General features: G+C 53.9%; 1 protein-coding gene across 7 annotated transcripts in view; it reads right to left on the reverse strand.

Annotated features, from left to right (window-relative positions):
- Nucleotides 1-26,517, reverse strand: part of HYDIN (HYDIN axonemal central pair apparatus protein) — a 156,822-nt gene that overhangs the window by 67,791 nt on the left and 62,514 nt on the right. For 5 of the 7 annotated variants that reach the window (XR_008311281.1, XM_053271217.1, XM_053271215.1 and 2 more), the window contains 15 exons: nucleotides 21,112-21,240; nucleotides 19,747-19,852; nucleotides 18,785-18,934; nucleotides 17,806-18,015; nucleotides 16,393-16,530; nucleotides 15,128-15,305; nucleotides 14,903-15,021; nucleotides 14,415-14,548; nucleotides 13,637-13,773; nucleotides 6,071-6,198; nucleotides 4,730-4,921; nucleotides 3,661-3,810; nucleotides 2,849-3,088; nucleotides 1,655-1,805; nucleotides 67-276 (listed from right to left, as the gene is read on the reverse strand). Coding sequence is in view for 4 of the 7 variants with exons in the window: in XM_053271217.1 (XP_053127192.1) it covers nucleotides 67-276; nucleotides 1,655-1,805; nucleotides 2,849-3,088; nucleotides 3,661-3,810; nucleotides 4,730-4,921; nucleotides 6,071-6,198; nucleotides 13,637-13,773; nucleotides 14,415-14,548; nucleotides 14,903-15,021; nucleotides 15,128-15,305; nucleotides 16,393-16,530; nucleotides 17,806-18,015; nucleotides 18,785-18,934; nucleotides 19,747-19,852; nucleotides 21,112-21,240 (2,372 nt within the window). In the remaining 3 variants the exon portion in view is untranslated. Of the gene's footprint in view, nucleotides 1-66; nucleotides 277-1,654; nucleotides 1,806-2,848; nucleotides 3,089-3,660; nucleotides 3,811-4,729; nucleotides 4,922-6,070; nucleotides 6,199-13,636; nucleotides 13,774-14,414; nucleotides 14,549-14,902; nucleotides 15,022-15,127; nucleotides 15,306-16,392; nucleotides 16,531-17,805; nucleotides 18,016-18,784; nucleotides 18,935-19,746; nucleotides 19,853-21,111; nucleotides 21,241-26,517 lie in introns of those variants that run through there. The other 2 variants (XR_008311282.1, XR_008311283.1) reach the window with 2 other exon arrangements.

A 26,517-nucleotide genomic window follows, 5' to 3' on the forward strand; every position in this document is an offset into this window, starting at 1 on the left:
AATCCATGCTGCTGCCCACCAGCCCAACCCTGCGCGCTCCACAGACGGAAGAGTGCTCCCACTCACCTGGCACTGGCCCTCTCTCTGTCCCCTCCTCCTCTTCCTCCTCCTCCTGCTCCATTCGGGATTCCACCCGGAAAGCCCGGGTGTCTTCGTGATGTGAGAGGGAAGGGAGAATGGAGCCGCCGCCCGTGGAAGTGGTTTGCCCAGTGCTGGAAGGGTGAGGCTTTATTCCGTGCTCAGAAGCCAGAGGGTGCGGATGGTCTCCTTCTTCCTCTGCTCAGGGAGAAAGGCCAGGCAGGTGGCACCAGGGAGGCCAGAACCTCCGAGCAGCAGCACCTCGCCCACGGCTGGGCTTCCAGCACTTCCATCCCATCAAAGTCTCCCCACACACTCCCCACACTGCCAGAGCAGCCCCGGAAGAGCAGCAGTGGCCGGCGGATCACTCTTCGGCCACAGAAGGGGAGAGCCCCGCCCAGCCCTACTTCAAGGATTCCTCATTCCTGTTGAAAGTTAAAGGACTTTGCGCTGTCTCTTGCCTCAGACAGTGGAGGACAGACTAGTAAGTCAGAGGGCTAGAGGGTCAAGACATTGGTCATCCCTTCTCCACTGCTCTGATGCTATCCCTTTGAAATGTAGATTGCTAATCTCAGGGGATTCAACTTCCTTCCTCCTTCTCTCTCTTCCTACCTGGCTGTTTACCTTGCAACATGGCAAGGTTCTCTCCCTGCACCAAATGTGCAGAGAAGATGCAGAATCCATCTGCATCTAGATAGATAGATATAGAGATCCTAACTCCTCACTTTCCTATCTAGAATGGAGTTCCTTAATAAATGCCTTTTATATTGATTGGAAACTAGCAATTGGCTCCAAGTTACTTTACTCTCAGCACACACGCATGCTTAACTAAATTCCGCTGTGTTGTGCCTCTGTGCACTCTGCTATCATGAGAAAGGAATTCTCTCACTACAGAGAATTTCCAACAATTCCTAGGTAAAAAATGTGGGCTGCTATTCATACGGGTTGGTTTTTCTTTCCTCACATTTATACAATGTGACTCTAGGCACCCTGTGCTTCATTCACAAAGTTGCATGGCGTTTGGGAACAAGAATTTGGACTTGCTGTGAAGTTTCCTTTTGGCCAGCAGGCAAGAGAGCAGGCAGCAAAGGGTTAGGAACACAGGCAGCTGCCCTATACTGAGTCAGGCCCTTGGTCCATCTAGCTCAGGATTGTCTACCCAGACTGGCAGCGGCTTCTCCAAGGTTGCAGGCAGGAATCTCTCTCAGCCCTTTCATGGAGATGCTGCTGCCAGGGAGGGAACTGGGAACCTTCAGCTCTTCCCAGAGTGGCGGCTCCATCCCCTGAGGGGAAGATCTGACAGTGCTGTTCACACGTCTAGTCTCCCTTTCATATGCAATCAAGGTGGACCCTGCTTAGCAAAGGGGACAAGTCACGCTTGCTACCACCAGATCAGCTCTCCTCCAGCAGGAAAAGGCTGAAGTTTTATAGGCAGCCAGAGCAAACCCCTTGCTGCTGCCTGTCCCCTGCCCCATGGACTGGGAATAGCCACAGCACAGGCAAGGCCACAGCACAGCACAAGCACTGGGGGGGGGGCGGGGGGGACAGACTGCCCCGCTCCACCTCACCACCTCACCGTTGTCTTGGTGAACGGCCTCCTGGTCGCCCAGAACCTTTTTCTGTTCTTCATAATATTCCAGGATTTCAGGGGGTAGCTTCTCCCCAGGGATGCGAGGAGGCAACAGAAGAATATTATGGCTATCGTAGCCCTTCAACATGCGCAAAATCTAAAACCAGAAAGATACATCAAGATACAAAGAGCTGCATGAGGAGGAGGAAGGCCAACAAGTCCACTGAATCCACCACCAGCAGGGTCTGCCCTGAAGAGCAGCGGAGGCTCTTGGCGATGCAAAAGCATCCCTTGAACAGGATATGGCCTCCAGCTCCAGCCATTGGTACACCCGGTGTCTCTCTCTCTCTCTCTCTCTCTCTCTCCTTCCCTCTCTCATGCATGCACACAGACACACACACCCTTTGGAACATTCCCCTCTAAATCATCTGGATGCACAATGAATCCCTGCTGTATGTGCGCCAATCCAGAGTAGTCCCTACATACAGGCCCTGGGAAGCTCCTGTCTGAAGCAGCCACTTTGCCAGCCAGACACATCTGCAGGAGCATCTCTTGCTGGACTGGTGAGTTTCTTGTTTTTCAGAACATGTCAGATGTCTGACACATGGAACGTTCCAGGAAACTGCCAGGTGGCCTTGCCGTTTGCCAGTGGGCACGTGGGGGCTGACAGAACACAGAGGGCGGGAAAGAGGTGCGCTGAGGGGCCCATGCCCCACTGCTGTGAGCTCGGCTGACCATGGAGAGCAGCTCCACACAAAGCCCTCTAAGCACCGGCGGCTGTGGTGGGAACAGCTTCCACCCTGCTCTCTGCACAGAGGGGGCTCCGGAAGCACTCTTTCCCTGGACACTCTGAAAGCTCGGTGGGTCCAGCTGCTCCTGAGGCCACACTTGGCATCACTGCAGTCGCTGGCTGAACTGGCATGGTAAGGTAGCCAGGCATGAAGTGGACTGCACAGGAGAGGAGCCTACTCCTCCAAGGGCACTTGCCTGTAATGGCGACCTTTGTCTGGATCCTGCCCAATCATCTGGATCCACCTAGCTTCCCAGAACTGGGTAACCTCAAGTAGGCTGCCTCGCCCTTCTTGGAGGAAGCAGGGACACACATTTAACAGACCAACATGTCTGGGGTGGGGGCGGGGGGGGAGTGGAAGCCTCCAGGGGCAGCAAGGGTGCCTCCCTCCCTCCCTCCCTCTCTCTCACCCGTTCTTCCAGCAGGTACTGCGGGTCAAGCTCCAAGGAGTAGAACTCAATGGGGAAGCTGCACGGATTCTTCACCACCACTTCCGCCTCGTCCCCGATGGCATGAGGCAGGAGGGGCCCCAGCTCCAGGATGGAGGGATTGAACTCCAGGCGCGGCTCCAGACCTTGCCCGGAGACATGCAGGGACAGCTGCTGGGTGCTCTGGGAAATGCTCAGGCTCAGCGAATGGTGATAGGATTTCTAGGAAGACCCCAGAGAGATCGGGTTTTTTACAAAAGACAAGAGCAGGTGACTGGACCAAACGTCTGCAGTTGCCATCCGCCTGCTCAGCCCACGTTCCGGGCAGGGACGCTTTCCCCATCACGGGGAAGGATTGCCTCGCCTCACTCTTCTCCAAGGATGTCCAAAGCCCCCTCCGTGGCCCTGTGCAGAGCCCACTCAGCTCCCCTTGCCTGGACAGCCCCTCTAACTCCTGCCCACATCCTGCCTCTCTGCTCCGGCATCCCCAGAGCCAGCCCTGCTTCCACACTGCCCTGGACACAGCCGTGGCCTGCCTGGACTCCCTCAGGGGTTCCGGGGCCAGTTCTTGTGAAGAGGCCGGCCACACGGGCTCCCTCCCTTTCCTGTGGAGTGCTGTGGGGTGCATGGGGCAGCATCCTTTTAGCCAACAGCCAAAGCTGCTCCTCTCGCTCTCCCTTTCTGCAAGCCTCCAAGGGCGCTCACTTGCAGCTCTGCCGCGGTCCCTTTTGTGAGCAAGGCGGGGCATACGGTAAACAAACAAGATACCATCATGGGCACTCTCGACCTCCTACCTCTTCTCGTGGTGCAAACTTAACCTGCACATTGAGTCGCTCTCCGGGAGCCAGGATCCCGTAGGGGGGTATCATCTCAAAGACTTGGGGCTTGCTCCTTAATTCTTTGCGCATCTTCCGACGCAAGGGCATAGGCATGTGCTTGTCCACCTGTGCTGACAGGAAACAATCAAGTCATTGCCCAGTGGCGGGGTCCCTGGGCCACTCCAGGAGCACCTCTTGGTGTTCTGCTATAGCCTAGAGGCCTGCAGCATTGCCACAGGCCACAAAGAGCCTGCTCGTGCGTTCACCCCAGGGCTCTCAAACCAGGGTCCCCCAATATTGTTGGGCTCCAGCTCCAGAAGACCATTGTGTTTGGGGACAGGAACATAGGAAGCTGCCATAAACCGAGTCAGACCCTTGGTCTGTCTAGCTCAGGACTGTCTACCCAGACTGGCAGCGGCTTCTCCAAGGTTGCAGGCAGGAATCTCTCTCAGCCCTCTCTTGGAGATGCTGCTGCCAGGGAGGGAGCTGGAACCTTTCTTCTGCTGAGCGGATGATGGGAGTCCAGCCACATCTGGGCACTTGAGAGCCCTGAGGCTAGCCCACAGAGAGAGCCACGTCCGTGAGCAGTTCAGGTAGCGCCGTCGCCTTCCCTGGCTGGTGCAGCCGCCCTTTGTCCAGAGAGGCCCAGAGCTCAGCCCTCTGCCCTGCCGCTTCCAAAAGCAGAGTGTGGGGCCTGCCCTTAGCCCGCAGCCTGGGACTGAGGCATCACGCAGAGGAGAGGCTTTGGCCTTGCAGGGGGTTTCCGCCCAGGCTGGGCAGCAAAGCCAGGATCCTCCTTGTGGAGCCCGCCACTCCCTCCCTGCAGGGCCAGCCTCTCCTCCTTGCCCTTCCGCTCCTGCGGGGTCTGTGCCGCCCGAGTGCTACACGGACCAAAGGGGCTCCTGGGCCAACAGAGGAGAGAAGGCAGGCTGCTCATGGGGCAAGAGCCGCGTGCGCCAGCTCTCCTGGGAAGGGCAAGGCAGACGCGGCTGGTAGCCAGGAAGGGGCCTCTCCATGCCGCAGCCGCCTGCGGGGTGTGCTTTACCTTCTTCATTTGCTCCGTGCTGGTGGCCAACCACTCGCATGCGACTTGCAGCTGATTGTGAAGCTGGATGGTCTCCACTTGGCACTGCCCACACTGGACGTCGGAGAACTCCAGTCTGTCATTGGACATGCACAGCGACGGCATGATCACCACGGCGCGGAGGGAGGTGTGGAATGTCGGCCCCCCAAGGACCTGCAGCAGGTGACAGGAAACCCCCAGGAGCGCTCGCTCTGGCAGGTGCCCCCCCCAGGCATCCTGCTGTCAGGAAGGGCTGCCCGGGACCACACACAGGCACCAGGCAAGGGAAGCACCCCACAGGTTGGGCGGCCAGTGGAATGGAACGCACACAGAGCAGCCCCGTCACTTTCCCCTTGGCCTCAAGGTAACTTTGAGCAGCTTTGTCCTGGATTAACAAGGACGAGGGTCTTGAAGGGCTCTTGCTCTTTACTTTTACCCCACTATTCATTTTTAACTGATATGTCTTGAAATTATATCCTGCCTACAGACTTTTTATGCCACCTTGTAGTTTCTTCCGACTTTCTGGAGACTTTAAAAACAAAGAAATGCATGGCGATCCATGAACATGAAATGCAGCTGGGGTCACAGCCAGGATCAAGTCTTGCTCTTTGTGGGCTCTGCTCCTGCCCGTGGCATGAACCAAGCTCAGCAGCCTCAGAGGAACAGAGGATGCTGCCGTATACTAAGTCAGACCACTGGTCTATCTCACTCAGGATTGTCTTCACAGACTGGCAGCAGCTTCTCCAAGGTTGCAGGCAGGAATCTCTCTCAGCTCTATCTTGGAGATGCTGCCAGGGAGGGGACTTGGAGCATAGTTGCTCTTCCCAGAGCGGCTCCATCCCCTGAGGGGAGTATCTTCCAGTGCTCACCCTTCTAGTCTCCCTTTCATATGCAACCAGGGAGGACCCTGCTTAGCTATGGGGACAAGTCATGCTTGCTCCCACAAGACCAGCTCTCCTCTCATGGCCCCATCCAGCCGGGGTGGGGTTGGAGGAAGCAATATCCCATCCAGTCCCTCCCCAGCAGCAGCACAGACCTAGATACTGACCTGGAAGGCGGGAGATTAGAGGTCACAAGTAGTCCTAGTCAATCTGCAGCCCAGAACTGGGGCGGAAGTGACTCGCTTCGCTATTGTACTTCTTTACACACATTACATTCTGGCTGTGACCCAGGATAGGTATACATTGGATGGACAGACCGATGGATACGGTCGGTTTTGTGAAGCTTTCTTTGTCTGGTGCAACTGCAAGCGGGTCCAGCCCGGGGACAGCACTGTCCATCCCTGGCCTGCGGACAGGGAGGGGAGGGGGAAAGGGCAGGCACCTTGATGGGCAGCAGCACTGCCACCTCTCCGAGGGGCCGGTTGACACTCTGGGGGTCGAACAGCACCTCAAACGTCTCTGTCTCGCAGAATGGCAGGTTCTTCACCCGGTCCAGTTCAGTATTGAAACCTGGCCAAGACCGCAAGAGAAGGAGGCCTCACAACTTGTACTGTGCAGGAAGCAGCAATTGGGCAGAAGCAGGTCCCTGGCAGCTCCCAAGACAGGCCATTGCTCAGCATTTTCTGGTGGCTTTCGCTATGGGGTCACCCTAGATGACTTCCTCTTGCTCCCTCCTGTTCAAGCAAAACACAGGCTGCAGGGGTTCACTTAGAGGCAGTCACGGTTGGTCCCAACAAGTGGGGGGGGGTTGGCAAAGGGGGCAGCTCCCCTCTCTCCTGCCCCACCCGAGAGCAGCATTGCCTGCAGGCTGGCCATTCCGGCACAGTTAACCAGGCAGCTCTACCAGATGAACGGCCAGCCTGCAGGCCTGCGGGCCGGACAGGAGAGAGAGGAGCAACCCAAGCTGCCTCCTTGGACGCCCCTCTGGCTTGTTAGGATAAGCGGTTGCTGCTTGGAGGATCTCCAGCACCAAGCCAGAGACTGGATCTAGGGCAGGGCAGGCCCCTTGCGGAGAACAGGCTGCTGGTCCAAAGTTAACCTTCCCATCAGAAGGAGCGCTTGACGATCCAAGCCCAGCATGGGGCAAGAGACCAGCGTCCAAAGCAAGCAGCCCTTTCGAAGCGGAGCAAGGCAAGAGCCCAGCCCCGGGCAACTGCTGGCCACCTAAGCAGCCGCCTCTTCCTGTCCTTTACACAGAGCTGCTGCAAGGTTGAGTTCATGGAGAGCCACCAGGTCGAAGGGCGAGGACAAGCCTTCTCCTCGTAGGGTTGGGGGCAAGTCCTGAGAGGACGTGCAGTCAGGATGCTGATGCCCCCACCCCCCTCACAGGGGTTCCTAATCTTGGGCCCCCAGATGCTGTTGGGCTACAGCTCCCATCATCCCTTCAGCCACTGTGGCAGTGGATGATGGGAGTCGTAGTCCAACAACATATGGAGCCCCAAGATTGAGAAAACAGCATAAGTTCACTTACCATGAAGGCTTCTTCTGGTTGCTGGAGTCAAGGACATCTCCATGGGTTATCCGCCTCACGTGCTCCAAGGCAGGACTATGCAAATTGCTAAAGAACAGACGCCCCTAGAGCCTGAGGGGGGTAGCCCCGGCCCATTTCTTTCAGGCCAAATTAGAAAGGTAAGACTGGAAACATGTTCCAAAAACAACAGGAATGGAAACGAACAGTAAAAAAATATGGATAACTATAATGTTGTGTTTTAACACTATATGAATACGAACAGCAAGCTACCCTCCAAGGAATATTGTCCCACAATTTTTCTGCAGCAAACAATCCCAAGCACTTGCGTTCAGAGATAAATGATGACTGAAGAGGTGATATCCCAGGAGCAGACAAGCGTGCCAAGCAGGGAGGGCCGAGATGTCCTTGATTCCAACAGCCAGAAGAAGCCTTCGCGGTAAGTGAGCCAACGCTCCATTTCAGTTACTGGGATCAAGGACCTCTCCAGGGGATAGACCACAGCTTGTACGTCACCGAGGGAGGGAGCGCTCTTGGTTACTCCTGGGGGAGCACCTGCTGCAACACCCCTCTTCCAAAGGCCGCTGGGGCGGAAGCATACATGACCATTCCATAGTGCTTTGTGAAAGTTGAAGGATTCTTCCATGTTGCTGCCTTAGAAATCTGCTGAACTGGTGCATTAGTTGAAAAAGCAGCCAGTGTAGCTGCCACTCTTGTGGAGTGTGCCATTATATGAGCAGCTGGATGAAGATGCTGCGTCTCATGTGCCAGCCCCATGCAAGCTCTGATCCATCTGGCAATGGTAGATAAAGTCACTGCCTTTCTCATTGATCCAGGTAGGAAGGAGACAAACAGTGAATCTGTCGTAGGGAAAGATGCTGGCCGCTTTATACATATTTCATATATGAGCCAGCGTGGTGTAGTGGTTAGAGTGCTGGACTAGGGCCCGGGAGACCCGAGTTCCAATCCCCATTCAGCCATGCTACTAGCTGGGTGACTCTGGGCCAGTCACTCCTCTCTCAGCCTAACCTACTTCACAGGGTTGTTGTGAGGAGAAACCTGAGTATGTAGCACACCGCTCTGGGCTCCTTGGAGGAAGAGTGGGATATAAACATGTAAAAATAAATAAATAAATAAATAAATTTTCAGGCATTTCCTAATGTCCAACTTGTGCCATGCTTTCTCCCTTGGATGTTTAGGCTGCGGGCAGAAAGAAAGTAGAAAAATGTCCTGTGACTGATGAAATGGAGATGCCACCTTAGGATGCAGAAAGGGATCAGGTATAAGGCACACAGGGTCTTGTGTGAATAGGCAGTAGGATTTGTGCACTGATAAAACCTGAAGTTCTGAAATGCATCTTGCTGAGGTAATGGCTACCAAGAATGCTAGTTTAAATGATAACAGTCTTATCGGAATAGATTTTAATGGCTCAAAAGGTGCAAACCTTAATGCCTTTAATACAGTGCTCAAGTTCCAAGAAGGAAAACAGTGCATCGTTGGCGGTGACATAAGTGTTGCACCCCTGAGGAACCTTTTTAGATGAGGGTGTGAATCTATAGATCTTGCTGAAAAACCTGAAATCATGCCTACAAGAGAAGATGCTTGTCAACTCGGGTTTATATGTTGCACTGGTCCCTGTAGTAGAAGGTGCGGTGTAACTGGAAGGAACCATAGGGCTGTGGTAGACAGGTGTAACAGCTCCACAAACCACAACCTCCTCAGCTAGAACAGAGCCACCAATATCACTTCTGCTTGCAGCATTTGGACCCATCTAGGTACTCTTACTGTACTCTTACTAACAGCAGAGTCGGGTGGGGGGGACGTATAGAGCACGCACTCAGGCCGTACTACTGACAATGAGTCTGTGTCTTCTGCTTCTCTGCATGGAAACTTGAACCTTGGAAGTTGTGCATTCCAAGGTGTAGCGAACAGGTCCAATACCGGCATCACCCACAGTTGAGATACTTGCTGGAAGACGTCCCGGTTTAGGGATCATTCGCCTGGCATCAGGTCCTCTCGGCTGAGCCAGCCAACCAGTGGTTTAGATCTCCTTTTATATGATGTGCCAGTAGAGATGTGAGGTGTTGATCCGCCCAGCCCATCAACAGTACTGCCTCCGCATGAAGAGACTTCGATTGTGTACCTCCCTGCCTGTTTACATGGGCCTTTGCCATCATGTTGTCGGTGCTTTTTCACACAACGCATAATCAACTTGTGGAATTCTCTGCCATGAGATGTGGTGACAGCCAACAACCTGGATGGCTTTAAGAGGGGTTTGGATAACTTCATGGAGGAGAGGTCTATTGGCGGCTACTAGTCAGAGGGCTGTAGGCCACCTCCAGCCATGGGGGCGGGGTGCCTCTGGGTACCAGTTGCAGGGGAGTAACAGCAGGAGAGAGGGCATGCCCTCAACTCCTGCCTGTGGCTTCCAGCGGCATCTGGTGGGCCACTGTGCGAAATGGGATGCTGGACTAGATGGGCCTTGGGCCTGATCCAGCAGGGCTGTTCTTATGTTCTTATGTCCTGATCAGTACTTCGTGACCCTGCAAGTTCTGTTGGAATGCGCCCAGGGCTAAACGGATGGCTCTCAACTCCAGCCAGTTTATGCTGTGGCTTTTCTCCCTTATGGTCCATCTTCTTTTGTGCTGATTGTTACTGACACTGCGCTCCCCACCCCCTGGTGCTGGCGTCGGTTGTTATTATTATCTTTGGTGGATCCAGAAATCACTTTCCCCTCGGTAGGTTTTGTGGAGACAATCACCATTGATGGGAGTGATGTACCTGGGGTGACAGTGGTAACAACAAATGTCTCTTGCTGGCGATGACTTTTTGGTAAGGAAGAAGGAACCACTGGAGTTCTTTGAGGTGGAATCTTGCCCATGGTACCTCCTCCAACATTGCCACCATTAGTCCCAAGAGTCTTGCTAACGTAAGCAGCGGCACCGTCGTCGCAGAAAGCCCCTCTTTGACCTCTGTGGTGATCAACTGGAACCTGACCTGGGGTAAGAACAAGGAATCTTGTACCGTATCTATCACCACTCCTAGATGCTGTAGTAGCCAGTGTGATAGTATCAGCTGGCTTTTCTTGAGGCTGACCAAGAACTCATGTGCCTGCAATGCTTATAGTGTTCTCTGGAGGTTGGACACTGCTGCCTCTCTTGACGGTGACTGGATCAAAAGGTTGTCTAGTTACGTGAATGTCTGGATTCCCTGAAGGCAGAGGTAGGCCATTAGAGGTGCCAATATCTTGGTAAAGACCCAAGGAGCCAGTGACAGGCCAGATGGAAGAGCCGCATACTGATAATGCCTTCCTGTATATTTGAACCTGAAGAGATGGCGACTGCTCAGCACATGTAGGTATGCTTCCTTCAGGTCCACAGAAGAGATGAAGTCTAGGTGGTGATGCGCTTCCGCTACTGATCTGAGTGATTCCATCCTGAATCTTTCATACTTGACCCATCTGTTCAGAAACTTTAAATCCAGTACGGCTCTCCTGGAAACATCCTTTTTGAGGATGGTGAACAAGATAGAATATACGCCCCTTCCCTTCTGACTGCGAGGAACAGGTTCCACTGCTCCTATTTCCACGAGAGGTTGAATTGCCCTTTCTAGTTCCAAGTGTTTGGAAACAAAGCAAGAGCATGGAGTCGGCAGAAATCTATGGGAGGGAAAGGCATCTAACCCTATCCTATACCCATTCTGTACGATGCTAAGGAGCCACCTGTCCGTTGTGGAGTTTTCTCCGGTGTGGAAGTACTCTGACAGGCGGCCCCCTGCTTGGCTTGTCTCGAGTCATGGTTGCTGTTTTGTTTGCTCTGGGTAAAGGCTTGTTTATTATTTCCAAAGCCTCTGGAGGGAAAACGTTGGCAGTTCCAAGAACCACACTGAGGTCTGAAATCCCTATCCCAGCCCCTGAAGGAGGGGTGGAAACTCTGAAAGGGCTGGAAAGGCCATTTAAAAGCTGGCTTATCCAACTTACGTGGTGCTGAGGGCATGGTTTTTCTTTTATCTTTTGACTTGATAAGGATGCCCTTAAGAGCCTCATCACCAAACAGCTTTGTGCTGTCGTAGGGCACAGTGGTCGGATTTGTCTTAAAATCAGAGTCTACCTGCCAGCTCTTAAGCCAGAGGTGCCTCCTGCCCACAACCAATGCTGCTGACACTCTGATGGAAAATCTGATAGAATTTAGTGTGGCATCCACCACGAAGGCCTGAGCCTTCTGAATCTTAAGCAATTGCTGTCTTATTTTCACCAGATCGGATGGTGGGTCACTGAGCAAGTCATCGACCCACAATAAAGATGCCCTAGCCAATACTGAAGCTGCTGCTGAAGAACGGGTTGCCAATGAGGAGTTGTCATGGACTCTCCTAAAATAGATCTCTGCTTTCTTATCTGAGGGATCCTTTAAGGTTGCCTCGCCATCCCTTGGGAGTAATGATCCTGACACTAACTGCACCACTGGTGCATCTGTGTTGGGTTTAAAAAAAAAAAAAATCTGAGGATTCCCAAAGGAAAGAGTACTAACAATTTGCTACTGGCATTGGTTTTCTATTAGTTACTGGAAGGATCCATTCCTGTTTTATTGCCTCAGTGAAGCATTCCGGCATTGGCAGTAACATATCCCTAGGCTTAGCCTTAGGAAACACCAGGTCCCCCTTAGCCATCTGTGTAGACTCTGGAGTAACCTTTAATTGTAATCCAATAGTTGCTATGACTAGACATTAGTGGGTTAAAGTCCCCAGTCACAAATAGGTGCTGCAACACATTGTGGGGGTCTGGGGCCTCCTCCTGCCCCCTGCCATTCACCTTCCTCTTTGTCAGGAACCATGTCGGGTCCTGGTTTCCCCCATCTCCCCCATCTGGCTCACCCTCAGAGCCAGCCTCCAGATCAATCACTGGTGTTACTGGCATCTTATGCTTGTCTGGAGCAAGGGACCTGGAGTTTAGTATGTTAGGATCCCCTGAGTCTGGGCCTGACTGATCTGAAGAGTGTTGCTCTTTACTTTTGCATTTTACATCCTTAGCCCCTCTTGAATGGGACTCCCTGGTGTGTTATCTCTTCTTTTTTAGGGGATGGGCTAGCTGACTCTGAGGATGCAGATTCCTAAGATGAGGAAGAAACCCATTTACATTATTTGGATCATTTACTTTTAATATGAGGCTTGAGTTGCGGGACAGTATCGATGATAGCGTTTTTGAACCATGCCTGCCATTCTGGGCGACTGCCCTTGGAAAGCTGGGACTGACTCTGAGGGACCCACAGGGGGCTGCTCTCAATGAGGAGAGATCTAACCAGCAATCCTTGCTGCCCCTGGTCCTGGGTCCAGTCCCTAGTGCCACCCAAAGTCACCTTCTGCATTTCTCCTGAGGTGCTGCTGTGTGTATTTGCACCTTTTCCAGTGCGGCTGCCATTTTGGATCTTGCGCTCCGTGGCCAACATCGAGGCTGCTTTAGGGAGGCCTGATCTGGCCGCCCACCCAATCAACCATGCACCCGGTGGTGGTGGTTTTCCTAGGGAGGCAGCTGCTGCCCATTGCAGCCTGGCAGTAAGCAGGGAAGATGCTCCAGGGGCTGCTGCCCGCTCGTCCTCTCCAGCCCTCCCCACTGCATTCTGAGCCACGCGGCTGCAGGTTTCACAGCCCAAAGGCGGGAAACTCGCTGAGGCTCTCTCCAGCCTCTCACTGGGCAGCTCTAAGGCAGCCGGCATCAGCACAGTTGGAGCGGGCGTTCTGGGTGCTCTCCTGTTCCCTGGAAAGCCGCTCTGCCCCTTCTCCTTCGGGACACAGATAATCTTTGTACTCCCTGCATGCTGCACAGCAGGGAGAGAGAGGAAGAAGGGAGATCTAGAAAAGGGTGTTTCTTTTGTTTTTGTTTTTAAAAAGAAGGTAATAGAAAGGTAAATAGATAAACATGGTATGGAAGAGCGAAGGGATGCAAGAAGATAAGTATGCTGAGAGAAAATATTTGAAGAGGAGAGAATAAGTCTGCCTGGAGCTACACAGGATTGAAAGAACTGGGGCGAGGCTACCCCCCACACACACTGCTCAGACTCGAGGCTTCTGTTCATTAGCTAATTAGCATAGTCCTGCCTTGGAGCATGTGAGGGAGATAACCCATGGAGATGTCCTTGACCCCAGCATCAACTGAGAACCCTAGTTTTAGTGGAAACTGGCCCTGCGGCCTTGAAGCTTGCCCAGGATCTGGCTGCGGTGGGGGACCAGGTGGGAGCAGTCACCAGGCAGCACCCCCTTCCTTTCTGAGCATGCCTGAATAGCATGGGCTGCCCAAGTTTGGTGTGGGGGACAGCTGGCGGGGAAGGGACATTAGTGCCTTAGTGGTGAATTCGCTCCATTTGGGTGTACATTTTACATATGCAACAATAAATAAAATAAAATAAATATGCCTCTCTCTCCATTGCTCGAGCCTTTGGGCTGCACTGGGCTAGCCACAGAAAGGAACGAGTGATCCGCTGGGCTCACCTGTGTCCCGCAGGACTCTCTTGTCTGCGTAGAAGGACACAGGGAACGGGCTGGTGTTGGTGATCCTGACAATGTGCGTTCGGATGGTACCCAGGATGATGTAGCCAAAGTCCAAGATGTACTCAGGTAGTTGAGCTCTGAAAAAGGAAGAGCACTTGAGTCCACACAGATGTGTGATGCTAACCGGGACTGTGCGGATGACTTTACCAGTAAGGTTTCAGGATGTAAGCCATGGGCCCCATGCCTGTTGATGGCACCTATATCCAAGCTCTCCAGAGTGCATCCATGAGAGAAAGAGAGACTTGCCTCTGCAGCAGGCACAGAAATGGCCACGAGGGCATCAGGGGCTTAGATTGTATGCATAGTATAATGTTACTGCTGGAATCACCTTTATAGCAGTTTGTGTAATCTTTAGGGGAATCCCTCAGAATGAGTCATAGATAAAGACTCTGTGTGTGTGTGTGTGTGTGTGTGTGTGTGTGTGTGTGTGTGTGTGTGTGTCTGTGTCTGTGTGTAAATCACCTGGTCAAGCCTGATCAGAATCAAGGTCAGGATCAAGGTACCAAGGGATGACTGGCAAAGAAAGCCTCTCTCAGCCAACCGATTCAGATGCTCACTACAATAGCTAAATAAAACAAGCATCCCACTAGTCCAGGGGTTCTCGAACTCAGGTCCCCAAAAGTCATTGGACTACCACTCCCACCCTCCCTAACCACAATGACATCCGTAATAAGCAGCACTTGGGGGCCATGGCCATGGCTGGGAGACAGGCACTAACTTGACAAGTTTCCGGCGAGCTTTCTGGCTGGCAGCGGCATCCTCCGTGTGGTCACAGGCTAGGAACTTCTGCTGCTCCAGGGCATGCTCTTGAACAAGCAGCCTCTCCATTTCCATCTGCAGCTGGGTGTCAAGCTGCAGAGACCCAGGAGGAGGAGGAGATGAGCAGCTCCGCCGACTCTTCCAGGCTTCCCTTTGGCCTGGGGGGCCAGGCCAGAGGCAGCACAGTGGAGGTGGGTTCTGCAGGCTGGCCTCCTCCACAGCCCCCCACCTGGCTGCTTGTGAGGCCCCTGCTCCTGAGGAGCGAGTCTTCTGCCAAAGGCGTGGCCAGCAGGAGGGGCTGCAGCATCCCACACCTCCGTGGCCCTCCTCCCCGGGGGCTGACTGGGGACAGGGGCATGCAGACAGGGCTAGGGTTAGCGAACAGAATCCTCCCCTGGGTGCCCTTGCCAAGGATGCTTCTGCTCATGCTTCGAGGGAGGGGCTTACCACCGTGCTGGAGTCATCCTCTGGGGCCACTGCCTCCGAGATACTGAGCATATCTTTCTGTGGATCCTGTTCTATCCGCTGCTTTGCCTCTCTGAGGATGCTGCTGTACTGTTCATTCCCTAAGCAGAAGTGGGCCAGGAGCAAAGAGGCTCTTTTCAGCGGGATCTCTGTGAGACTGTGACTCACCCCCACCTAGCGGGGAGGCACTGTGCAAGCCAGCCCTACCTCTGATGTTTCTGGGTAGATCCAGGCAGATTCTGGGGAAGATGCCTTCTCCTTTCAGAGTGATGCTGTCTGGTTCCAGGTGGGCCACCTGGATCCGGAAGGTCCTTTGGAAGACCTCCGGCACTCCAGGCAAATAGTAGACCTTCAGCATCTGCTCCTTCTCAGATTCAATATGACCCTAGAAGAGGCAAGAGGCAAAAGGCTGAGCACTCGTGCCCCGGCTGAATGGAGCCATCATGGCTTGCGTGGGTCTTTCTGATGCCCTAACCCCAGACATGTTGGTACTCTTCCAAGCCCTTCAGCTTTCCACCACTGCTTAAGATGTCTATGCAGAGGCAGCAGGCCCACTAGAGCAGACACCAGGGCTGGAGCGGAAGGCCTCCTCTCTGTCTTGGGCACAGGTTGGATCCGTGGGAAGAAGCACTACAGTAGCCAGTTATTCAGACAGCTGCATGAACACTTGCTTTAAAAAAATATATATCCAGATTTTCCTCCAGTAAAGCCAGATTCTATTAGCAAAGCCAAGCATGCACATTCCTGTACGCTCCTTTGATTAGTGTGCTAGCAGCACCCTGCTGTGAGCAGGCAGAGCTGGCCACAGTTCCCAGTGCCCTGGACACATTGTGTTCAGAGGACTGTCATGCACTGACCATCAGGCTGCCCTAGAAAAGCACCCGGAAGCTTCAGCTCAGGGCAAGGCTGTGGCCAGGTGTAATCCGGGCCACTTTTGAAGGAGGTGCACTGGCTATCCTTCTGCTTCTGGGTCCAATCCAAGGTGCTGGCTTTAACTTGTAATGCCCTGCACAGCTTGGGCCGGGATTTTTGGAGGACCCTCTGCTCCCAGCAGAACCTGTCCACCATGCAAGACTGGCTATGAGGACCTGCTTCATGAACAGAAACCAGCTGCGGCCTGTGTGTGGTGAGATCCAGGCAAGGCCTTCTCTGGGGTCGCCCTTGAGGCTCTGAAATGCCCTAACCCCAGACGTGTTGGTACTCTTCCAAGCCCTTCAGCTTTCCACCACTGCTTAAGAAAGACCTTGCTTTTTAGCCAGGCTTTAAATGTTTAATGAGGTTAGTGTTTGGGAGCATCTGCTCTTTTAAACAGGCTCTGTTTCAGTACTTTGAACATCCACTGCTACTCTTATTAGCGGAATTTTATATTTTTGTTGTAACTGCAACTTTTACTATGTACCACTATCTGGGGATAATGTGAAAAGGGATTACTAAATCCTAAAATTAAATAAATAGATACAGCAAATCCTCACAGCAACAGGCAGAGTCAGTGGCACGCCAGGCGGAGGGTTGTTGGCCGAAGCGGAAATGGCGTCCAGGACAGAGAACTCGAATGCCACTTTTCCTGTGTTCCGCAGCGTAATCTCAGCCTCACTCACGTTGTCAAATAACTTAGAGGGAGAGAAGAAGGGGACAGCGAGATGAAAAGGCTGGCCCTGCCCCAGGGAACTGCTTGGGCTGGCAGGAAGGAGAAGAACAGACATCAAAACGGAGAGCAAAGTGGATGGAAGTGTTTTGCAGAGACTTCCATCCACCATCACCCCAAGAAACCTTACTAACCTTTTCAAAATGATTTTAACTCTCACCAGCATTTCTACAGATGTTTCATTTGGGCAGGACTCTTCCAAGTTGTCTCAAGTTTCAACTTAGGAGGGATTTCAGGGGAACTGACTGTATCCAGGTGCTCTGATGGGAAGATCTGAGCAATGTTTTGCAAAGTGGCCCCTCCATACAAACCCAGCCCACTCCCCACCCCCACCAGGAGACAACTCTGGTTGGTAGGGGACAGTAAGGCCTGACTGAGAGAGGCCTGCTGAGGCTGGCGAGGTCATCAGAGGGCAACGACTCCTGGGGAGGGGAGACCCCGAGGGGAGGACGCCGAGGGGCTTTGGATGCAGCAGATGGGCTTTGTTCTGAGGAGCAGGGCCAAAGAGGAACCCAGCCCCTTACTATGGGGGGAGGGAGGGAGCATGGTTTTATGCAGGGTGAGTGGGTACTGCGTACCTGTCCCCCACCCCCTTATTCAGAGGCAACCTTTGTTTTGGTGCCAGGGGAAGGAAAGCAAGCTGCTTACAAGGACTATGCCATTTGGGGAGGGAGCAAGTGGCAGAAGCAGAAGCAAAAACAAAGAAGTTCCACCCACCAAACTGAATGGAAACAAACTTAGTCCAATAAATCCATTGTGGAAATTGAGTATCTTTGAGTATCTTTGAATCTGATGAGAATTTGCTTGATGCTGGGTGCTGGAAGAAAGGCACAGAAGGCGGGTTCCGTGTGGGATTGTGGTGTGTGTATAGACCAGGTGGGAATCTAAGAAACTGAAGGGGGGGTGGGGGTGGGGGTGAGGAAGGAATGGAGGGCATCCAGGGCAAATCTTCTAGGAGTTGAGCCAGATTCATCCCCTTATTCTTTCCCCCACGCAGCTGGCAGTATTGAGAAGCAAGGAGACCCCTCTGCTGGATAGCTCAGGTCTGAAGCAATTCCCACGAGAACAGCAGCTTGCTCGGAGGGCTGCACAACGCCACAGCAGGTGCTTTCAGCAGGGCTTGTGCTCTGGGTGGATAGCGGCCATGGCCAGAGCTAAGCAGCACAAGGGGGACGGGGAGATGAGCGGCAAAAGCCAGGCCAGCGGTGGGGCCTGGAGCCAAGGGCAGTGCTGTGCCTACCTGGAGCCCGTAGTCAATCTCCTTCCTGTCGAAGGCGTAGCTCACAAGGGAGGCCTCGCCACGCAGCAGCATCTCGTAGGTGGGGCCCCCCTCCACTTCACAGAGTGCTTTGACGCGGGCAACAATGTCGGCGTGGCCGTAGAACGTGAAGGACATCTCCTGGGTCTCGTTGGGGTGCAGCATTCCGTACAGAGGCAGGATGTCAAATACCTGATTGGGAGGAGAGGGAGGGATAGACACTGTGCCCTGGGAAGGGTCGGAACCAGCACCCCAGGACCGTAGGAAGCTGTTTTCTACCCAGTCAGACCCTTGGTCCAGCTAGCTCAAGACTGGCAGCGGCTTTTCCAGGGTTGCAGGAAGGAATCTCTCCCAGCCCTATCTAGCAATGCCGGGGAGGGACGTGGGACCTCTTGCATGCAAAGCAGATGCTCCAGGGAAAGTACGAAAATGAATGACAGGGAATGCCCACTGAAAAGCCCTGGTTCCTTTCATGGAATGCATGAAAGCTTTGCTGGATCCATTCGGAAATTCCATGCCTATTTGGAGGCAGGAACATAGGAGGCCACCTTCTACTGAATCAGACCCTAGATAGCTCAGGATTGTCTGCACAGCCTGGCAGAGGCTTCTCCAAGGCTGTAGGCAGGAGTCTCTCTCAGCCCTTTCTGGAGATGCTGACAGGGAGGGAACTGGGAACCTCCTGCAAGCAAGCATGCAGGTGCTCTTCCCAGAGCAGCCCCATCCCCTCAGGAGAATATCTTCCAGTGCTCACACGTCATCTCCCACTCAAATGCAAACCAGGGCAGGCCCTGCTGAGCAAAGGGGACCATTCATGCCTGCCATCACAAGACCAGCTCTCCTCCTCAGAGAGCTCCCCATAGCCTGTGCCATCAGCTACTGTTGTTGGAAGCATGGGACGGAACAGGGCCAGCTGTGGTGCCCTCCCAGAAACGGCACTTAAGCCAGCGGAGATTCTGCTCACTTCCTCCACGCCGGTGATGTTGTGCTCTTCAGACTCTGCACACCACAGCATCAGCTCCTGAGCCTCCACCTTGGCTTCTGGCTCGGCCTCTGCCTGGTCCTTCTTCAGAAGCTCCTCTCCTCCTGCTTCCGCAGCGGCTGCCGGCAAGGACTAGAAGAAAGAACAGTGCATGCCGCTCCTTTCTGGTTCTCAGCAGCTGCAGAGCACAGAGACACTGTCCAACTGAATGGCTCAGAAGGGGCTGGCATCTTCTGGCTGGGAGGTGATGTGCCAAGAAGGGCTGGGCTGGACGGAGACCCCCACCTGCTGCAGCGGCATGGCCTGGAGTACAGCACCCACAGACAGACGGGGGGGATGCCGGGCAGGCAGTGGCCTGTTTACACCAAAGGCCATGCAGAGGCAAGGCAAAGCCACCCCAGAGACACAGCCCACTCCCACCAATGATTGCCCTGTGTCCTCTGACCACTCATGAATCGCTACAGAGCTTTGCCTGACATCAGATTCCAGAATGAATGTGGCGGAGGGCCTGCAGAAGGGGCAGGAGCTGCTAATTCTCAAGCTCACAGCCCCTAGGACAGGTAGGAGGGGTCCCCAGGGGGCCGGAGCGGACACCTCTCAATTGCCTCTGCAACCCAGAGCAGCAGAGACGCAGCGAGCCCGGCTGCCTGGCACCCTCCACTTCCGTCAGGGCCAGGCTGCAGAGAAGAGCGGCCTCCCCGTGGAAGGGTCCTCACACTGGGGCGCCCGGATGAGGGGGCTGCACCTCAAGGCCACAGGCCACGGTGGCTGGGGGTGATGGGAGCTGAGGTCCAGCAGCACCGGGGTGGGGGCAGGGTGGAGAAGCCCGGCCCTGCTGACGGCTGTCCCTCTGCTGCTGATGCAAGAGTCGGCAACTCTGTCTCATGCAGCAGGCGAGAGCAGCTCCAACTGGGTGGGGTCCCTGGAGAATGAGCCCACATTACCTCCTGTGCCTGGGAGGAGACGCTGCCGCCTGCCACATCCAGGGGCTCTGTCAGGGGAGCCTCCTCTCCACTCGCAGGGTTAGTGTTTTCTTCAACGGCTGTTTCTCTGAAGTGATAAACAGACATCAGGGCTGAGATGTAACCGGGAGTGGCCTCTCCTAAGGAGCATGGAGGGGGCGCCCAAGGAGGCCCAGCTGCCTCTGCTCCCCAGAGTGCCACTGGCTCCCCTCTCTCTCCTACCCTGCATACTACCTGCAGGCTGGCCATTGGCCAGGTAGAGCTGTGCACCTAACCACACAGCTCTACCTGATGAATGTCCAGCCTGCAGGCAGCACAGGGGGCGGGGGGAAGAGGAGCAAACAGAGCTCCAGGAAGCAGCGGCAGCTGGTCCCCCCACTGGTCCCACTTGTTAGGATGACCTGCTCCTGAGTAACAGTGCTCACTGGGGTGCATTTCTTAAGAGCAAAAGCTAGCAAGACCAAAGATAACCAAGGGAAGTGTTTGGGTCTCATAGAAGTCTCAGAGCATTCGTCTGTGACATCTAGCAGGAATTAGTCTTACGCATCAAGTGACAAGCGCACCCAGCTCAGGCAGCATCTCCGCTTCCCACAGCAGAGACTGTTCAATTTTCCATGGAAAGAAAACTTGCCAAAATTAATTCGGAAGGCTTCACGCAAGAAATGATGTCAGAAATGACAAAAGCGCAACTTTGGTCTGGGGTGGGGCTATTCCCAGCCTCCCCCTCTCTGCTGCAGTGCTGCACCCCATTCAGACAGCAGCAGCTGAAGCCTCAAGGAAGAAATTGACCACCTAGCAGGCAAGGTCTCCAGGAAGGCGGACACCGAGCACCTCCTCTGCTGACCTGGCAGGCAGTGTGGCCTAGCAGGCAGAGCAATGGGCTTGGACCGGCAAGACCTGGGCTCTGGTTCCCACTTAGCCATGGTGCACGCCTGCAGCCTTGAGGAAGCCTGCCCCCCCCCTCAGCCTAGGCTAGGACACAATGGGGTGGCCCTGCATGCTGAATAGGGCTCCTTGAGGGAAGGGGGGGATCCTGATGCCACACAGACCTCAGCCAGCAGTCCGCCTGCCTGCCTGCTTCTTGGCTGCTGCTCTTCGCTGTCAGCGCTTGCCAGGCCTCGAGGAACCTGGGGGGCTCCACATGCCCCTCCTCTCCTGCACAGCCACCTCCTCTTACCCCTCCTGCCCACAGGAGCTCTTGGGCTGCCCATGGCCCAGGCAAGGCTGCTGCCAGGCCTGGGAGCAGGAGCCAGCCAAGTGACTGGGCCAGGTGGGAGGCCTGAGCTGCCTGCGGCGTGCAAGGCTGGGCAGAGGGCGGCTGGCCCTGAAGATGCTGACTGCACCTACCTTGCAGATGCTTTGCTGTCTTTGCTGTCCTGGTGACTCGCAGACAGCTGTGGGGCCTGCTGGGGGTCCTCCTCAGGCTCCTTGGCTGCTTCCTCTTCAGGGAGAGGCTTCACCCCTCTGGGGCTGAACCTGAAACATCCCATGTCCCTTTAGTCACTGAGGATGCCCAAACAGGATCCCCCCCCCCGCCCATCGCCCGGCTCCTTTCCTGGACACTGGCCTCTGGTGGGGCTTTCCAGACTCCCTCCTTTTATCCTAAACAAGCCAGGGAGCTGGTAGGATAATTTGCACAGAAAGGAGGAAATTTTACTTTTCCAAATGAAAATGTAACAAGGGCCAGCTTCATGCAAGAATTCCTAACCGAAGTCCACAATTGTTCTCCCCCCGCTCCCCGCACCCTTCTGGAGGACAGCTAGCATAACACTGTGACTTTTAAAAAGGTGAACCAGGAAATTACAGACTTGTCAGCCTCACTTCTGTCCCAGGAAAACTGGTGGGAAGCATTTGTGCAGCTAGAATAAGGAAGTCTGCAAAAGAACAAGCTTTGCTGAAGAAGAACCATCATGGCTTCTGTGCACGGAAATCTGGTCTTCCAGCCATTTGAACATCAGAGCAGCCCTGCTGGATCAGGCCCAAGTAAGCCTACCTAGCCCAGCATCTTGTTTCACACAGTGGCCTACCAGATGCTGCTGGGAAGCCCACTGAGGGCCTGCCCCCTCTCCTGCTGTTGCACCCCTGCAACTGCCTCTGAGACTGGTAGTGGCCTATAGCCCTCCGACTAGTAGCCATGGATAGACTTGTCCTCCATGGATTGGGCTAAACCCCTCTTAAAGCCATCCAGGCAGGCTGTTGGCTGTCACCACATCTTGGGGCAGAAAAGATGTGCATCTTACGAGACACTTGGAGAGTATATCTTAGGGTGCATCTTATTGCTGATCGACACATTGCAGGGGAATCAAGAGGCAGAATCCTGAAGTGCTAGAATGGACGGTGCCCACTTTCCGGTGGCCCGTGTGGGATTCCCTTTTGGCTTGCTCCCTTGCCTTAGAGTCCCCCTGCAATACGAAGCCAGCACAGGAAGGAGTGAGCTGTGCTAGAACGTTTTCCCCCTCTGGTGTGCTAGATGTCTGCTTCCAGAGGGCTGGTTACTCAATGAAGCATTCAACATTTTGCTGGTGTGAGCCGCCCTGAGCAGTATGGTACTGGAGAGGCGGGGTCTACATATTTTAAATAAGTAAATAAAAGCAGAATAAAAGCAGAGTGGGGACCATTCCTCTTACAGACCAGCAACTAGAGAGCAGTAGGTATAAAAAGACACGCTTCACCTTGGTGGGGAGTCAAGGGAGGACCCCTCAATGCAGGAGTTGTCTCTGGGAGAGCTCCAGCTTAACATTCATCTTGGCAAGTTGAATCATTTTCTAGCCGTTCATGGACACCTATTTTTGGAAGAGTTGTGTGGCCGTCTTTGGGCTCTGGCTACCCTCTTTGAAACTGCCTGTGGGAGCCTGTTCTGCTCTCACACGACAATGCTCTGCAAGTGGAGCAGGACAGGGGCAACAGCTGCAAAAACAGGGGTTGGGGGGAGACAGGAGGGCTCTGAAGGGTCCTTTCACCGCCTCGGTGGCCTTCCGCCGGTTTTGCCAAAGCACCACCACAAGATGTCTCCCTCCATCACAGCATTGCGCTTGCCGCCGCTGCCACCACCGCCTCCTCCTCCTCCTCCTCCAATTGCTTCTCAGCACTGGGTATAATCTCAAGGGTGCAGGAAGGAAGTTCTACTGCCAGCCAGCTGAGAAGTAGCAACAGAACAGAAGGAACTCCAGGCCAGTTTGCAGCCACCACTGAGGATCAAAGGATGCATGATACTAAATGCACCATTTGTGCTTCTGCTTTGGCGCTTTAGAAATAGCAGCTGCGAGCAGGGGAGATCAGAATCGGGACCATAGCATGCAGAGAAGGGATTTAACTTCCCGCCCCTTGGAGGTCCTGAACAAATATCACCCTTGCACACTGTTATTAACCCTGGGAGGGTAGCTACTGTGGGTAATTTAGAAACAACAACAGCCCAAACATCCCTAAAAAGGTCTCAGAAAGATGCCAGTCTAGCTGCAGGACAGCAATGCATGATACTTGCTGCTGTGAATTTTCCCTCGGAGTCACCTTGATCTTAGGAAGATTGCTAATCTTAATTGTTGCAATATGCCAAGGTATATTTCACATAGATCACTTTTCCCCTATCCAACTGGGTTTTGCAAAATACAATTTGCTTTGAATTAATTATCCAAACCACTTGATAAATTCATTCCTAGAAAATTAACATTCATACTCTTCTAGTTTGTGCTGCAAACTGGACTAATTCTGCATCTCTGCTATTCAGTACTATAAACAGTAACATGAACACGTAAACTCAAATCTAATTACACACACACAATTTTGCAAGACAAAAAATGTTCTCAAAGCAGTTTACATAGAAAAAGAAAAACAGAAGATGGTTCCCTGTCCCCAAAGGGTCCACAATTTAAAAGCAACACCCCATAGCTCTGTGCCATCTGCTCAGCAATAGGCAAGGGGGAGGGAGCCAGGTGTGTTCCTCCTCCTTCGAGAGGCATCCTTGGCAGGACAGAAAAAGTCCCGTCCTTTGGGCCAAACTCCTATCGTTCTGGGAGTGAGCCGATTCAGCAAAGGGCCTCAGAGGTGGACCAAATCGGAGGCTGCCTTATGCTGAGTCCGGCCTCTGGTCTCTCTAGCTCAATATTATCTGCACTGACTGGAGGCAGCGGAGCCTTTCCCAGCCCTACATGGAGATGCTGCCGGGGATTGAACCTGGAACCTTCTGCATGCCCAGCAGAGGCTCTTCCACTGAGCTATGGCTCATCCCCAGTACTCAGGCAGTTCATGGGGAACGAGGAGACTCCAGTCTGAAGCCACAAACCAGTCACCAAAGATGATAGCACAATGCAGGAGGAGTGGTGTGATGATCCGGTCTGCAACCCCCAGCCCAGTTAGCAACCTGGCTGCTGAAGTTTTGAACCAGCTGAAGTTAGCTGTTCAGATGGAAGACTGTCCTTCGAGGCAGCCCCGTGTAGAGCGCAGGACAGAAACCCATCTGGGAGCCAGCCAAGGCTAGCCACCACTTTTCTAGGAGAAGCTGAAGCTTAGCTTTCAGCCCAAACGGGTGTGATGCTCTCCTCCTCACTGCTGCCTCCTGGCTTGACCATCCAGGACCTATGCCAGTCCAGGAGGGCTCCCAAAAGGGAGAGCATGGGGGGGGGGAGAGAGAGAGCTCAAAGATGGGCCAAGGAAAGAACAACTGGCCGCCTAACACCACATTTTGATAGACCCTTTATCGGATTCGGGGGTGATAGTTGAAAGTGCTTAGGGGATGGGGCTGTAGCTCCATGGCAAAGCACCTGCTGGGCATGCAGAAGGTCCCAGGTTCAGTCTCTGGCAGAATCTCCGAGTACGTATGCATGTATTGATCATATTTATATGCTGCCTGATAGGTGCATCTCAGGTGGTGTACACAATTTAAAACACAACAAATATAAAACAGTAAAATCAATTTTTAAAATTTGACAGAATAAAAAGTTAAAACAATCTCATAGGATAACATTAATGTATTAAACAGTTTTAAATTAATTTTAGTTAAAAGCCTGAGAAAACAGGTGTGTCTGAGGGTCTTCCTAAAAGCAAACGGAGAAGGGGGTGCTCTTATTTTGACAGGGAGCATTTTTCAAAGCTCCGGGGCAGCCACAGAGAAGTAGGGCTGGGAAAAACTCCTGCCTGAAACCGCGGAGAGCTGCTGCTGCCAGTCAGGGTAGGCAATATTGAGCTATCTGTTCTGACTCAGTAGAAGGCAGCTTCCTATGTTCTTCTGGGGGCAAAAAAGTGCTTATGGGTAAAACACACATTGTGTTGACTTCAGTATTTTGGAAGCACTCTTTTGCCACAGAAGAACTTATGGTCGTTGCCCCAACAAAGATTCTGCCGGAAATAACACTTTGGCCAAGCAATACACTTCTTCTTGCCACCTCCTCAGGGTTTATCTCCCACAACATTTAGGAGACGGTTTTACTGCACCACAAAAGGCAGAGCCCGGCTGAAGTCTCTGGTGTGGGCCCCAAGTTGGAAGCAGCTGGACAGCCGGCCGGAAGAGACTCTGTCTCCTCAACCAGAGGGGCTGTGGGGAGAGGAGGGCCCTTGGGCCCTGGAGGTGGTGATGGAGCCAAGAAGCCATACACCTCTGGAGGAATCTCCCCCCCCCCGATCAGCTGTGAGTTGCTCCCCACCCACTGACACCCGCAGCCCAGAGAGTGGGATCGCCAGAGCTCTTCTGGACCTGCATCTCTCGGAGGCCCCTCTGCCTGAGGCCACCCTCTAATCAATCCAGAAAGAGCCCCAGGAGAACACTCAGGCTGCAAGAGACACCTGTCAGGAGCAGGGAGGCAGAAGAGGGGCCCTAGTCCAAAACCTCCCCACAGCCGCTCCTCAAAGGGGCCTGAGGAGGACCTGCTGAGCTGCTCCAGGCAATCACAGCCTGGCCTCCATCTTCCGTGATCCAGGCTGCATGCACAGAAATCCTCTCTCCCGGCCTCATGCACAAAGTGACTGCTCTTTACATAAGCCTGGCAAGTGGCAGGACGGCAGTGTGGCGGCGGGGGGGGGGGGGCATATTCTGGGTGATGCTGGTGGGGATATATTATTGGCTGTTGATGAATCTTTGATTTTAGATTTCTGGGACATGTGTGGCTGGCCAGGTCAGCCACATCAATTGAGAAATCATTGCCCACCCAACTGCGGGGAGTTCTGCGATTCTCGGCAGCCAGCCAGCGTCTCTCTGGCTATGCTCTGTCTGCTGGCCCCATCGGCAGTCGTCGCTCCACATCCATCCCCGAGAGCTGCGCCACCAGCCTCCCCCGGCCTAGCAGCTCCCCGCAGTGCCACCGCCTTGCCCCAGCGCAGCCCCTCCCAGCAGAATCCCTGTGTCCTCCCCATCCCTTCCTAAGACCCCCACTTGTGACCAAATGCTCTCAGAGCATCGGGGGTCTTCTGCTCACAGCTTGCTGGGACCCGCTTGCAGCGCTGACCCAGCTGAGCCTAGGAGAGGATGGACACCTGTTGCACTGACAGGACCGAACCACCACGAAGGTCCCGAGAAGTCACCTGAGAGGGGAATGGCAGGAGCGGCGCGTCCGAAGGAGCCGGGCGGGGCCTCTGCTTCCCAGCCACAGCTCGGGAGAGAGCCACGCTGCCTGCAGGCTGGCCATTGGTCAGGTAGAGCTGCAGGGTGAGCCGCACAGCTCAGGCCATGGAGAAGGGAGAGGGACCACCTGAGCTGCTGCCAGGAAGCCGAGGAGGCAGCGGGGCCCCTTTGGGCACCACCACCACCACCACCACCACCACCAC

Source organism: Hemicordylus capensis, chromosome 9, assembly GCF_027244095.1.
Source record: "Hemicordylus capensis ecotype Gifberg chromosome 9, rHemCap1.1.pri, whole genome shotgun sequence".
In the NCBI taxonomy this organism is placed as follows: Eukaryota; Metazoa; Chordata; class Lepidosauria; order Squamata; family Cordylidae; genus Hemicordylus; species Hemicordylus capensis.